Source organism: Cygnus atratus, chromosome 15 (assembly GCF_013377495.2).
Source record: "Cygnus atratus isolate AKBS03 ecotype Queensland, Australia chromosome 15, CAtr_DNAZoo_HiC_assembly, whole genome shotgun sequence".
In the NCBI taxonomy this organism is placed as follows: Eukaryota; Metazoa; Chordata; class Aves; order Anseriformes; family Anatidae; genus Cygnus; species Cygnus atratus.
The window spans coordinates 17,088,372-17,104,013 of NC_066376.1; the positions used below are offsets into that span (position 1 = coordinate 17,088,372).

General features: G+C 37.0%; 1 protein-coding gene across 1 annotated transcript; it reads left to right on the forward strand.

Moving 5' to 3' along the window:
• The first annotated feature begins 1,598 nt into the window (after positions 1-1,598).
• Positions 1,599-13,783, forward strand: ATF7IP2 (activating transcription factor 7 interacting protein 2). The gene is made up of 9 exons (XM_035548949.2): positions 1,599-1,773; positions 3,804-3,937; positions 4,980-5,114; positions 5,375-5,458; positions 6,613-6,773; positions 8,793-8,854; positions 9,810-9,862; positions 11,193-11,262; positions 12,474-13,783. The coding sequence occupies exons 1-9, from the start codon at positions 1,599-1,601 to the stop codon at positions 12,509-12,511; spliced, it is 912 nt and encodes a 303-aa protein (XP_035404842.2). The 3' UTR covers positions 12,512-13,783.
• The last annotated feature ends 1,859 nt before the right edge of the window (positions 13,784-15,642 follow it).

Consider the following 15,642-nt stretch of genomic DNA (forward strand, 5'->3'; position numbering starts at 1 on the left):
CAGGAAAAACTTTTTCTCTCCAAGAGTGGTCAGGCACTGGAACGGCCTGCCCAGGGAGGTGGTGGAGTCACCATCGCTTGTGGTGTTCAAGAAGCGCCTAGACAAGGTGGTACGAGATATGATTTAGTAGCTTAGTGGATAGTATTGGTGATAGGAAGACAGTTGGACTAGATGATCTTGTAGGCCCCTTCCAACCTTGTGTTTCTATGATTCTGTGATTCTCCCTGGACACAACAGCAGCTTCAGCAGCGGGGACCCACAGCTCCAGTGTGCGCACGTGAGCTCCTGGAGTGCCTCCTCACTACCCAGTCGTTCAGCAAAATGCAGAGAGCATCATGAGCAGATGTAGAAGCAGAACTCCTCCACACCTCCATGGGCAGGCACATAAAGAGGGGACGCCGCAACCCCAGGAGATGGGGCTATGACCAGGGGTGTACGTGTAGCAATGTGGGGCAGAGGGTGAGATGTTGGAACGGTTTGGGTCTAGTTGCAAAATGGTGTTAAGGAATTGGTGTTTATCAACATGTTGGAAGTGCATAATATTTACGTTTATGTGCTGAATTGCAGATAGTGATCTTGCACATACAGCTCATTGGTTGCTGGCTCGTAATTTAATAAATCACTTCAGCCCCAACTTAATTTGAACCAGATGAGTTGAGCAGTTTTGCCTTGAGACAAGAACTCTTTGAAGCACTGCATGGACTCTGTTAATCATGGCTGCTATGTGTCCACAGGCAGCATGTGCTGATGTAAAAATAATTGTTTAGAGGGCATTTTCTTTCACTTATGCATATTAGAAAACATAAATTAAAATATTAAATGTGGTAATGCCTTTTCACTAGAGAGGATTCCTGTTCACAGAGTGAGATCATATCATTTCAATTTTGGTTTAGATGTACGGTTTCATTCAAATGTAGGGAACTTGAAATGTTCTGAACCAACTCTGGCCACAAAAGTTTCACTTTTGAATGAAAGCATGATTTGTAATGAGGTATCTATGCTTCATTTAAAAAGAAGATGAATTTCTAAGTCTTGGAAGCCATCCCATCTTCTTATGACTTTGGACTCCTCGCAGTGACAAACATATGAAATACTACTTGAAATCCCAACCTTGAAAGCAAATGCTGCTGACACTTATAGAATAGCAGATAAATCAAAACTAACACGAAATGACTGAATATCAAGGGCAAGGCTGAAGCAATGAGAAGATAAGGCAGCCTTAACTTTTCAGGTAAGTGAAGGAAGGCAGTGTCTCAAGAAGGAGATGTCTGCTTACAGTGCGCCGCGAGCTGCAGGGACATACATCAGACCTGTGTTTGTTATTTATAATAACAACAAATAAGCAATAAATGTTACTTTAGAAAGAAAACAGAGAAAGCAAAGGAAAAAAAAAAAAGTATTCTGCCCAGAGGGGACAGAGAACAGGAGCTGGTGGCCTTGGCTTCGCCCCCAGCAACGTTTCATCCCTTCAGCCGGCCGGCTGTCGGTCACCGCCTCGGAGGCGTCACTGTCGTGGTTCTGCCCGGTAGCACAGAACGTCTGTGGCCGCACAAAGCTCAACCGGCTCCGCCAACCGCTCGCCACGCGTGGAGAAACGGATGGAGCCGCCGCATCGGCGGGGCGCCGGCAGCGACCAGGGCCCGCAGCCCCAGCCCCGGGGCCAGCCTTGGCCCGCCTGCTCGGCTCCGGCTGAGGGCCGGGGCTCTGCGGACAGCGGCGGGCTGAGGCCTGGGCTGAGAGGAGCGGCGGCAAGAGCTGCGCCGGACCCGCGAGGTGGGCGCCGCGCCCGGAGCCGCGCCTCAGGCCCCGCCGTTCCCCTCGTCCCGCCCCGCCAAGGGCGCTGAGGGGACCGGCTCGGGATCGCCCCGCTTCTCCCGCCGGGGAGCCGGCGTGCCGGCACGGCTGTGGTTACTTCTTGGTTACTTCGTTCACCCGGGCAGTAGCGTGAGGCCCGGGGTTCCCTTGCCCCATCCCCTCAGAAGGCTCCGGGCTGGGCCAGGACACCTCTCGAAGTTCCCAGTCGTGTGGGGAGCGGTGGGGACCCGTTGCGGTGCAGCAGGGCCACGGCACAGGATCGGACTGCTGCTTGACGCAGCTCCGGTGAACGCCAGAAAGTTTTCTTGTAACTGGGTTGTACCAAACTCCCCGGGTGGATGCGGTCACATGTGTCCCTGACTGCTGGAGAACAATTGAAATGCTGATAGCAGGGTGAGGAAAAAGTTATCAACGAAAAGAGTGTGCAATCTGCTTATTTGTTCTTTTCTTTGTCAGAAGCTCCTGGTCCTTTTTCTTGTTCGGGCTTACAAGTAGAGACTCTCTTCAGTCTCTAAGGGACAAGAGAACTTTCCCCCTGCAAACTGCCTAGAACAACTGACAATTTAAAAATTAAATATTACTGTAAAAGACAATTATACAAGTCTAACTGCTAGAGGTGGAAGAGGTGAGATCTTCTTGGTCTTTTTGGAGTGAGGAAGAAGGAAGCAGTTGCAAACCAGCCGATGCCCTGGAGAATGAAGCTCTTCTTAATCTTCTTAATCATTACCAAAGTATAGGTGGCTAATTAAAGTACATCTTCAGTTTGAAAGATATTTGTTGTATATAGTCCTAATTATCTTGTTTTGATTGTGTTTGCTTAATAGCACTCTGCATCTTAATATTCTATTTAGAAAAAACAACTTCAAGTTTTTCACCCTTAGTATTGTAATGGTAGTTTAGTTACATTTCTAAATGATCAGATATTCAGATATTTTGGAGGCCAGTGTTTTTACTAGCCTGTTCATTTTCAGCTAGCTTATTGGCTTTTACGTTGTTTGGGGTAGGGAGTTGTCTTCCAGCCCTGCCTGTTACTTCAGTAACTGCCTCTGCTGCCATTGCTGCTGCTTGAGTGGTGATCAGTGGAGTAAAACAGAAATGCCGCATTCTCTGGATGTGCTTCTGCTTGGGTATGATGCCAAACACCTGTTGTACGGTCATAAAATGCTTGTTAAATTTACATAGAGCATGGCCAAGTAACAAGGCAGGAATAGTTCTTTTGGCAAGGTAAGTAGAATCTTTAAGTTTCAGGTTTAAGATTCTTCCTTGACTACAAAGTATTACCTCATTGAAATCCCTAAATATTAATTTCCTATTTTTCATTTGAATGTGGCTTAGAGAAAGAAGGGTAGGAAGAGAGTTCTTCTGCTGATGATAAGATGACGGTTCTGACATGCCTCAGAAGCTGGCTTCTCAGGTGGTAAGCCTTAAGGGATCCCTGTTCCCAGGAGAAGGCTTTCCATGATATATCAAAGAGCTCTTAGTAAAGGAGAGCTGAGAGGCACTAACCTAAAATAATGTAGGAATAGCCTTCAGGCGTATCTTGCTGTTTCAGCAAAAGAAAAACATTACTTTCTTCCATTTGCTTGTCTCATGAACATAGAAAGAGTGCTGTTGTCACTGGGGAAAAAAAAAGGAGGGGTAAAATAGATCTCAGTAAGTATCTCTGATAAAGTTTAATAGTGAAAAAGTTAATAGTAGCAAACTAATCTTGTTTCTGTCATTGTCATCATCATCTTCTGCTACCACCACCACCTCCTCCTCCTTCCCTTCACACTTTTGCCTGAGTTCCTGGTTTCTGTGCCTTTTTGCACAAAATACTGTGTCCCAGTTCTAGTTCAAACTACTGCAGCACGTTTAAGGGGGCACATCAGGTGATTTGAATGATACTGTTCCTCCCTGAGTTATAATTCTTTATGTTGTACTGTAGAAGGAGGTTTGAAAGGTTGATGTAGATGATGTAGGTTTCTCTTTTTTTTTTTCCTCCTCAGCGAACATTCAGAGGAAGAGGGTAAGCTCCGTAAGCAAGGAAAATACCCTCTGTAAATACATGAAAACTTCTAGTGAAATCACACAAAAAAATGTTTGTACAGTGTCAAAAAAAGAAGAAAAACTTTTAGAAAAGGTAATTTGCAGTGCTTTGAATGTTTGAAGTGTTGTTTTGTGTGTGTTTTAAAACAGATTCATTAATGTTTATAACAAGGTGTATTTGTGGGGAGGGCTAATGACTTCAGGGGAGGACTAATGAGTTGGTGACTGTCTTTCTAGGGAGAATCACATGGGTGTTTGAAGGGGGGATTATTTTGAATGGATTCTCTGTTTATCTGAAATTTAAAATATTTTTGATTGACATATAAGGCAAAACTTCACATAAAATATTAAAGAATTGGATGCACTCATATAAGTAACATTTTCTTTGTGAGTGGATCTTCGTATAACTTCTTGAAAGTGTGTCAAACGGTAGGTTTGCTCCTGCATTTGGTAATTTGCTTTAGACAAACCAGACTTATGTTCTTTCCAGAAGATAGAAGTAGGAATAATTACTCAAGGTAATAACGATTTCCTTCTCCATTTGCAGAGAATATCTGAAAATTCTCCTTTAGCTCCATTACTGCTGCCTTGCCCTGGTCCAACATAAAAAGGAGATTTTCATTGGGAGGAAAATGTGCTTGAGACTGGGTAGAAAGGGGGGAGGGAAATACTGAAGGGCTGTGGAAACAGGTTAAGTGGCGTTCGGTGCTGGTAGGAAGGGATGAGGAACCAGAACTGGGTGAAAAATTAAAAAAAAAAAAACAAAAATCAGGTGATCAGTAGGATCTGAAAGAAGTAGTTGTGTTTATACAAAAAAAAAAAAAAAGACAGGGAGAGCATGGAGTTGTGGAGGTGCTGCTGAATTCATCAGTTAGATGTCAGGAATCCTTGGGAGATGGGGAATTTAAGGGATACCAGCTTAGTCCTTCATTTGACAGCAATTTCTGCTAGTACAAAGCTTTCTCCTCTCTGCATTGGAACTGGAGAGGAAAGACTGAGATTCTGAAGGAAGGGATAGAGGGCAACTTTCTCAATTCTAAAATTAACACTGTGTATATATATATATATGTATATACACACACACATTTCAATGTTGATGAATTTTTAGATTTGATTTTTTTTTATTTTTATTATAGATCAGACTTATAATTTATGAACGGATGGATATTTTAAATAATGACTTCTTTAATCAAAAACTAGAAAGTTTAAATAGAAGACTTTTACAAGTGCAGTGCAAAAAAAACCATGGAGAAATAGCTATGACATTCCTAGTAAGTTTCTTTGGATAACTGTGTGAATGTTTTGCTTGTATCACATATGATTGTTATGTTACCTTAGAGAAAGAAGACTCTAAACGTATGCAATCTTTTCATCTTGTGTGACATAAAGATAAGTTAATAATAGCTTTATTCTCAGCCTTTGTTCATTGCAATTGTTTCACCATCTACTTGTCTTATAATAATAATAATATATAACTTTCCTTATTTCAGGTGAACATTTGAAGTAATACTGTGTTTCTTTTCTGTTGCAGAGGAAACTATCAAAACTTGAGAGACGTATTAATGCTGTGATAATATTTCAGGAGGAAGCATTGTCAAACATAGCTGTTCATCAGGTATGATGCAGATGCATATGCTAGTATAGGCATTAATGCCTAGTTGTAAACTACTAGATAAGTGTGGATGTTTACAGTGACAGCTACGTTGCTGTCACTTGCATTAAGAACAGAAAAATCTGTTCAGAGTTGTTAGGTTGATCTTTTGAGGATTTGTTTGTTTTCAGTTGATTATTGTATATTTCTTTTCAGTCATCACGATTAAACAAACTCAGAACAGCATAGATGCTTCATGTGTTGACAGCTTTTGCTTTGATGCTGTTTTGCTGGAGAGTCATTGGAATTTTTCTGTCAAAGGGTCAGACTTCTTTTTTACAAAGCTAAAGCTACATACAGCATACTTACCCCTTTGCATTACCTTTGATCAGCCACTTAGCTATAATATACCAGTTGCATAGGTGCCAGGAACTGCAAGTCAAAAACTAATTTCTTAGGCATTTATCAAATTGAAAATATGATAAATGGAAGTGTTAGCAACATAGCTGTTAATACATGTGTACATTTCATGGAAGGTATTGATACATTAGTACTAAAAGAAGCTTACAAAACATCTTTTTTTTTGTGGGAATATTTGAGTATTATGAAGAACAGAAATTTCTCGTGATTAGGTTGATCATATTTTATTGTGTTTTTACGGGAGAATGAGTTCTGTGAACTGTCAACATCCTCTTCCATGCTGACTGTATGTTTCATGACAAATCTCACTTTTACAGGAATATGCTTGTTTAAAAGAAGCCTTTGGAGTCTAAGTCTTTTGGTCTTTCACATCTAAAATTGTAACAAGAGTTGCATGTGACAAACATAGGCTTGTCATTTTGTTAAAGGCTTTCGCGTATTTTACAAAATTTGCTTTACATCTTCTTGGTTTCTGCCCAAAATCTTTAAACAGAAAGCATAAAATAGGATGAGATATACTAAGATGCTTATTTTAAAAATTTTAAATAAATTAGGTTGTCTGGGTTTATTTATTTATTTATTTAACTAAATTAAGCTTCAGGTTATTTTTTAACTTACTTTGGCATCATTGTGTACTTTGGGTAATTTTTGGTTTGTTGTTGTGTTTAAATACACCTTGATTACTTTTGCACTACAAATATGACCAGGTTTATACCGTAGCTTTTATGACAATGCAGTATTGTTTTCTTCTCCATCAGATAATGCTTCCAAGTGCAGACTATCAAAATGGGATACTAAACCATCTTGGACACTCTGCTTTCTTTCCTAATATCATAAATACAGAAGGAAGTTCCTCAAATACATTTTTGCTGTCGTCTCATACTGATTTCACTTCAGCAAGTGTTTCAGAATATAAAAGGTACATATTTAGATTTGAATAGTGAAATGTAGTTAATATCCATACATTGCTTCAAACTATTTATGATGACATTTATTTTCTTTAAAAAAAATAAATTACTCTTTTTCCTTTATTTTTTTAATTGACAGTTAAATTCATTTTAATAATCGAATTTAAACTTGATTGCCATTGGGTGTCCAGTGCTGTTCCTGGCATTTCCAATTTATCCATTGCAGCTGACGCTAGATCATCAGTTCTTAAAGTGCTTCAAGAAAAATATCACAGAATCACAGAATGGTTGAGGTTGGAAGGGACCTCTGGAGATCATCTAATACACCCCCCCACTCAAGCAGGGTCACCCTGAGCATGTTGCACAGGATCGCATCCAGGCAGGTTTTGATTATCTCCAGAGAAGTAGACTCCACAGCATCTCTGGGCAACCTGTTAAGTCTGTTAGGGCAGTGATTTCTTATTGAATGTCAGGAAAAAAAGTCTCTGTAAAGGTATTTTAGTATTCATAGAAGGAAAATTTTCCAGGTAACTTCTTAATAGAAATTTTTTTTTTTTTTTTTTTAAATCACAAACTTATTTCATTTTATAGCACACTTATAGAATGAGAGAAATCCAAAATTCAATAAATACTTCTATTTATTATGAAACTTTAGGTTAGAATATATTAAATCATTGATCTCAAACTTACATTGATCAAAGAATGCACAACATTCCTTACTTTGTTCTGAAAGGTAGTAATCACTTTTATTTTTCAATATGTTCACTTCAAGTTTTATTTTACAGAAAAATGTTTTGTTTTGTTTTTTTACCTTCTAAATAACCAAATTAATCTTTGCTCATGGCTAAAATAAAATCACAAAGGGAATTTGATAGTTCCTAATCAAAGATGAGTAAGATCCAACCAGTAATTTGACACAGCTTGACCAGTATGGTTGTCATTTCCTTGATCATAACTAGAAATCAACAACAAAGTATCTAGAGGAAAGAGCTGATATTTAACTGAGCTGATACGGTTTAATTGTCACAAAATCTGGCTAGGGTTCTTCTTTTGGGAAATCTTCTGAGTCTGCAGTGTTAAATTGCTGTTCTTTTGATCAAAACAGATGCAATAAAACTGGTGCATCCTGGATACTTAAAATTTCCTCGACTTATATAATACCTGCATGTGCAGAACCTGTTTATAAAGTAGCTCTGCCCTGCTGATTTGATGTCTGTTCTTCCTGACCCATGGCATCAGGAAGTCCTAGATAAAGTGCACCTCAAAATGGACAGCACAAATGTAGAACAGATGCCCACTTAGGTATCTTTTTCTCTCAGTAAAATTATACATAATATGTTTCCTGTCCATCTTAGATGTTTTACACCTCAGATCAACTGGGCTAGCTTAGCCATTAATAATAAGAGTAAATAATATATATTGTATATATTACATATATTCATATATCATATATATATATTATAATCATATAAATTCTGCTGGGATTTGCTTTGCTATCCACACTATAAAATTGACCTATTAGCAGGTATGCATTTTGGTTTGCATAAGGGCATCTATTTTTGATATTTTTGAGTATTAAATGACCTTGGATCTGAGATAACAAAATATACCTTCATAGATCCCCGTGTACCTGCAATTTGATACACAGACTAAGGTCATGAAGTTGTTGGGTTTTGTGCAATGTGGGAAATTAATGGTTACAGTTTGGAGAGCACAAAATGTAGTACTAGTGGACAGACTTTCAGTTAATGCATACCCCTATTTTTAAGAAACAAACTGAATAACTGGTTATTTTACTAAGATGGAAGCAAGTAGAATTTATGTCTATAAAAGATGTCTAGAATATGAACGCTCCTGAATTGCATATTTCACTGTTAAATAATAAACTGATAAATAATAAAATGAAAAATAATAAAATCAACAAGTTCAACTTTTCATTGTTGATGTACTTGTGTCGCCATATTTAATGCCTGTTTGGAAATGAATTGATTCTTATACATCTCCAAGTTTTATATTTTTTATTTTATTAGTTCTGATGAAGTCAGACTGATCTCTGTGGAAAGACGAAACTCAGCAACTACAAATAATTCAGGTATTGAAATTTAATGTGGAACTCATGAATGCTATTTCCTATACTGCAGAATATACAAAATACATCTAGCATATTGTCAACAACCTTTTTTCTTTTAAAATATCATTAAAATACAGTTGTGATTCCAAAATATTTATAGGCGTGGCAGTTGCTTGTTTCTTTGTTTTTAAGTTACATTAGCATGTCTTCACTGTATGACGATGTCCATCAGCAGATTTGCATTATTTTAAAAATCTGGAAATTAAAACAATTGAAAGTCTTGTATGATGGGACACAACTGGAAACTTTATATATTCAACACATTGTTTTACTACTACATTACTTTCAGGGAATAAGAAATTAATTTAATTGCCTTTGTAATAAATTGGTATAACAATAGATGTTTCAGAGCACTACAAACTCTAGGTTGTTTGTTTGTTTGTTTGCTTGTTTTTAATAAGCTCAACTGTCATATAAACAATGTAAGTGACAAAGTGAGATTTCTGAGCAGCCCTTCCCTCATTCTGAGAGAGACTGCTGCTTAAAGGGACTAAATATCACCCTTTAATCAAGAATAATGCACAGTAAGCATTCGTTACAATTGGACAAATTTACTGAGGGGAAAAGATGTCTAGAAAAATGTTATTCCAAAAATCTTGACAAGCATGCTCAGAATGCAAATTTTCTCATGCTGCTTCCCTACAGAGATGTATTTGATTTTTAGAACCCCTCTGAGATGGTTCTGGGTGGGTTGGGTTGACTTGGTAGATAGTTGCTGCTCAGAGGCAGCACTGAGTGTTCCTGGCAAGTCTATCATTTCCATAAAACTGCTGTCCCATGTGTTTTGGGAGTGTGGACAGGTAATATTCTGCTGCTCTGACAAGCTCTAAAAAGGATTCTTGTCACAGTGTACATTAAGACTTATAGATCAAACGTGTTTGCATGTTTAAAACTTCTTTGGAAAATTGTATTACAGTGATTGTACATTACCAAATACCCACACAAGAAGAAATGACAGGAAAAGTTCAGGTAAAAACAATAAACTAAGATTTTTTTTTCTTCAAATAAAATCTATTTTAGTTGATGGTGCATAGACTGCTTCAGTGTCCTGGTTTTTGAGTTAGTTTTATAGGTGCTTAGATTTGAGGCAAACATATGAACACCAGTATGGGAGTGGCAGTATGGGGACTGCCATTACCTTTTGCTTGTATTATTCTATCACCTTCTTAAAGGTGAACTTACAAGGAAAAGAATGATGTGAAAAGCGATGAAGAAATACCATGCTGCTTTCCCCTTTGGAAATTGAAACCTTGTCTCCTGGATGATTGTAGTGAATGAAAAACTGCAGAAACAGTTGGGTTGTGGGCACAGGAAGCTGAGCAAATGAGAGATGGAGATGTTGGTCAGTCTTGAACTATGTTAGTTTTGTATGTACTTATTCAGTTTCATTTATTCTTCATTTTTGGATAGAACGTGAATATTTCAAGGAAAAAAAAAACTGTCTGTCTCTCCCAGCATAGACAGCTTAGTCTGACTTGTTTTTTGATCCCTTAAACCTAAGCTGATGCTTTCCCATATGAAAAGCCACTTTTAGTCTGTGTTCAGAATGCTTTTTCAGTAATGTTGAATCTGAGTCTTAGTCCATCTTGGCTGATATTTTTTGATTGCTCTGAGCAAATAATCAAAAACAATTGCAAAAATTGAAGTCCTGAGGAACATGGCTCTTACCCTGGTAATCTCTATGTCCTCAGAGAAATCCAGAGATCACAATGGGACTGAAATTTGATTAGTAACCTCTTTCTTACCAGTAGTTAAGTCAGTGAAATTATATTGGTGACAGCAGCTTGGTCAATGGGAACAAGTTAGCAGTGTTTTTTCTTCCTCTGGGAAGGAGGAGTAGGCAAAACTGTATTGGTCTAAATTTGTACATACTGGTATAAAAACACATGGTGTTTAATGGTTAATCAAGTTGATTGGTTGAGTAACTATTTTCCATGAGAATATCAAAGAACATAAAAAGGTACAATTTAGCTCTTAAACTGTTAGGTCCTATATAGTTTTTGTTTGTGTATCTAGTACTGGGTCCTGTTGTTCTTGAAAGTGTCCTCAAACAATTAGATGACTTTCTAAATAGTTTGTTGTTAACCATCAAGTATTGTTTTTACTTGTTGAATTTCTGGGTATATACTATGCCTGGCTCTACAACTTCACATTTTTACAAGAATTTTCTTGTTTTGTTATAAGAAATCTAAGCTAATATATAGAATTCTATTCTGCAAACTGTTAAGTAATCTTCTTAATACTCGATATTTAAACCGAAAGAGAAGCTTTATCATGAAATTCTATATTGCTTTATCAGAGTGAAGTGAAGGGAGGAAAACTCAAAGTGATGGGTATAATTCAAGAAGAAAGCCACAACTGTAGCAAAGGTAAAAGAAAAATATTTTCATTTACTCTTCAATATTCTCATTTTACTTTTCAAAAATATTTTCATTTACTTTTTACTTTTCTCCCTAAACTTAATATCTGAAGTATAGCTATGAGTTATTTAGTTTATTTAACTTTAAGGAGAAGATAATCCTGTAGAATCATAAAACTGTATGCATTTCTCAAAAGAAAAGTACTCATGCAATAGCAGCTGCTTTTGCGTATCTCCATAATAACAGCAAATGGTTTTTGGAGATCAAAAGCAGTATTTATACTGCTGATGTCTGTTTACTGGCTACAAATCCTGTCTATTGCTCTGGCAAGCCCTACTCCTACCAGGAAAGTTATCATATTTATACTTTGTCGCTGTTACGCTGAACAGTCTCGTTAACTGCTTGGTAATAAAGTTAGTCACACTGTGTCATTGGAAAGGATAGTGTTGAGTATAAACAAAAGTGACTCTTGTTCTTCATCCAGCTAAGTGTAGGCTTGTTCTCAGCATGATAGGAACTGATTCTCATTCTTGCTATGAACATGTATCAAATAAGTACTTCTGGTGAAGCTAGGCCTAGTTTTTGGTGGTTTTGTTTTGTGCTAATTTTAAATTGAGTCCTGATTCTTTGCAATCACTACTGAGCACATTCCATATTAGAATAATTTTTAAATCCAGTGATGTGAAAAATCTAAACAAATGTGTTATTGGATCCACTTGAGAATTCCAATATTACTTGAAAAAATATCATTTTTATAAACTAACACATCTGTATAGTGTCTTTTAGTTGGTTTCACAGCTTTGATAACAGGTATATATCATTGAGAACAATTTGAAAGCTGTTTTGCTGGTGGAAGAAATTTGTAGTTAATTCTGTATGGGATGAAGTAGTATCCATCTAGTATCTATAAGACTGGAAGATGAAAATCAGTGGTTACATGGATTCAGGATGACTCATTCTGTTTCACTTACAGTTTAGTCCAGCTAGATTATTGTTCTCTAAGACTGAGCAGTCTTCCAGTTTGAAGAAATTTTTGCTTGGTGGATTGATTTGTAAAGATAGGAATCTTAGCCTGAAATTGACACTTCTCACAACAGGGAAAAAGTCACAACCTGTGAAGAAAAATCATTGTTAAAATCCTTACTTTGTATATTAAAGCTGTCTTATGATAGTTTATTGGGTTAGAAAAATACTATTTAAAGCTCGCTTCTTGTTTGCAGGGCAAAGAGAAGAAGATCAGAAACTTTTATCAAACTAATGGAATTCAAAGCCAGTGTGCCTCAGTTAAGGGTTCCTAAAGCTGAGAGAACAAGTATCAAATGAGTTACTCTCAAACTCAAATGAGTTTACTCAAACTTAGTATGGTATTAATTGTGGATTTGCGTATTGCAGTATGCTTTAGACCTGGATGGCATATTAAAAGACATTTTCAAATGAGAAAGGAATGGTGTTTAAACAGTTGGGCTTTGAAGGAGTGGACTGCTCTTTCACCACGAGGAGGCTCTATTGTAACGCTAAAAGAATAGTAAAAACTTTGACAGAAGCAAGCAAATAAGTAATGCTAGGAGGTACTATGGCTAGAAATAAACCCACAAAAAAAATCCTAACCACCAAACTTGTCCCACTTATCTTTCCCATTTCCTCTTCCCCCCTCTGCTTCTTCTCCCTCCTCTGAATTTGTCATGACTAAAAATGTGTTAAAACATTAGTTGCTAACAGGATTTAAATTTTTACTCTATGAGCAAAACAGTTTAAATTCTTCAACACAGATATTTAATCATGGATAAGACTTTCTGCTGAAAATATTTTACTAAAAAGTAAATGAAACTATGTAAAGTAACATATTAAAAAAAAGAGAGAATATAGTACCTTTTTTATTTTACCTCTTGCCTATAAAATGTTAAAAAGGTTGAATCTGTGAAGCAGTGAACACAGGCATTATATTCCTACTTTGTCCTTTGTATTAATGTGTGCATATTTGGTTTGAATGAATTTTTCTGAACCTTAGCATTTATGACAGCAACACAGCTGCTTTTTCTTTTTTTTTCTTTTTTTTTTTTTTCTGGGATATTTGGTTTTGATTCAAATTTACTGACTTGAATCTTAAAAATACAGTTTCACTTGTTTGGTAGTGGTGGTTTTTGTTGTTGTTTTGTTTGTTTGTTTGCTTTGGAAGAGAAATAGAACACAAGCTTTCCTCTCCAAGCAACAGCAGTAAAATACAACAACATCTGCACTGCATGATACACTCCAGACATCATCAGGATTGTTTCATATGTGTTGAAAATGATAATAACAGTTTAATTTTGTTACAGCACCTGCTGGTTTACTCAGCCATGCAATGTACACCTGTTTTAAAACTAAGTGACTATGTACATGCACAGGTTTGTGGTTTTTTGGCTGAATTTATTAAGGGGGGAAAGGTCCAGAAATTCAGTTAGTTAGTAATGATCCAAGGTAAACAAATATCCCTCTAGATGTAAGGCACTCCCTTCAATAGCACACAAGTTGTTTATTTTTTTTCCTAAGTTGTTATTACGAGCATGCAAGGAGTATTTTCTACTTCAAGTAAAAACCTACTGGGCAGATAGCATGTTGCTGACATTTGGTTTCTGAATGTTAATACGCAAACATGAGATAATGTCTAACACTTGTTAGCTTGGAAACTATGGACAGTAATAATTCAGAAGTTTATATATTTATGTGAAGGCAAGCTTGTGTGAATAAAAATTAGTGCATGTGGCATCTTATTATTGTTGTTTAAATAACAACTGCTTTTGTTTTGGTGCCTAGACTTTCAAGCAGTTTCCACATCTACCTCCACTGCCTCCTTCTCCAGAGCTTGCTGAAAACCAGTAAAACTGCTCCTCCTCAGAATCCTGAAACGAGAAGAGGCCTATGTGCAACTGCTGTCATGGTCACTTATGGAAATTGATCCAAAGTGTGCTCCCCTACCCAGTTATAATTTGTGTCTTCTCCACAAAAACCTTAATAGTAGTTCTGCATCACGTTGGAAGAAAACAGGCAAAACAAGGGCTTTGCCACTTCCAGTGGCTTGCTCACAGGTTATCACCCAAAGAAGTACTAATTTGTCATTCGATTAAAAAAAAATACGTGGAGATTACAAATCATTCTGTGGTAATCTATAACTCCTCTCTATTAGTCCCAGACTACCTTATGAACTGGTCTTCTATTGTTCCAGTATTAAATACTATATTCTTACTTGCAGTGAGTTTTGAGTCTTGTGAGGCCAAAAATGTCAAGGTGGATTCGCAACTGCTAGGTAATAATCTAATAGTTTGGATTTTCCCTTTTGTTCACTATGATTAGAATGCTGAAAGTTTTATGAGGTTTGGGAAATTGTTTCTGTGGAGTTGTGGGGAGGGAAGCAGGGTTTGCTTTAGAACAATCTATAGAAACCCATCTCTACTTCTGTCATTTCAGTGCAAACCCGAAGCTTGGACTGCAGCAGATACGGAAGCACTGGCTTGTTTCTAACATCTCTCACATAGTCAAGGCACTCAGAATAAGCTTAAATGCACAGCTGTTTCTGCAAATGAGGAAAAGAGAGTTTACAAGTAATCTCCCTACCACAGCATGTGTGGATGTTGCATTATTCAATAGCTATTCTTGTGGGACCATGCATTTACATGGTTCAATACACTAATGTTTTCTCTGTTTACCCTGAAAGGCCTTCAACAAAGGACAAAAATAACCAGCTTGTGGTTCTAGTACAGGCAGGAAGAATTTAATTTTACCTGTTCACACAAATACTCAACTATTTCTCATCCAGCATTGTGTAAATATATCCCAAGCTTAAAAACAAGGTCAAACTGCTAAATGTATCTAGCTTGCTATTACAGTACAATAATTTGTTTTAACTTTATTTTCATGTACAGCTTCAGAATATATAGAGCATAGAAAACTGTATTTTAAAGGCATATCAGGTAGAAAGAATATCCTGAAGTATATTTATCCTGTTAAGACTCTAGTCCGAGCTTTTTGGCATTTTCTTGGTACTGAGAACATTCACATCTGTTCTATGTGGAATCACGTATATGCTGCTGTTCGTATGCTACAGTGAGTGTGGTTTTCATTTCTAACTAAAGGGACTGCACTTTTACTGTTGAAGCTGAGTTCAGGTATATATACACCTTTATTTTAAATACTCACTCTATAAATGACCTAAGCATTATCAAGGCAACAAACTGAAGAAGCATCTCTTCAAGTCAATGTCATATTAGCTTAACTTATAGTTTTATAGAACTATATTCTAGATACAAAAGTTTTAATCCTTATTTGCTTTAGAATTTTTGTCGTACTATTTCATGTTTGAATAAGACTAGCAAAATGTCTAGCTTATACTCTATCTACTCTTAGCCTTAAACC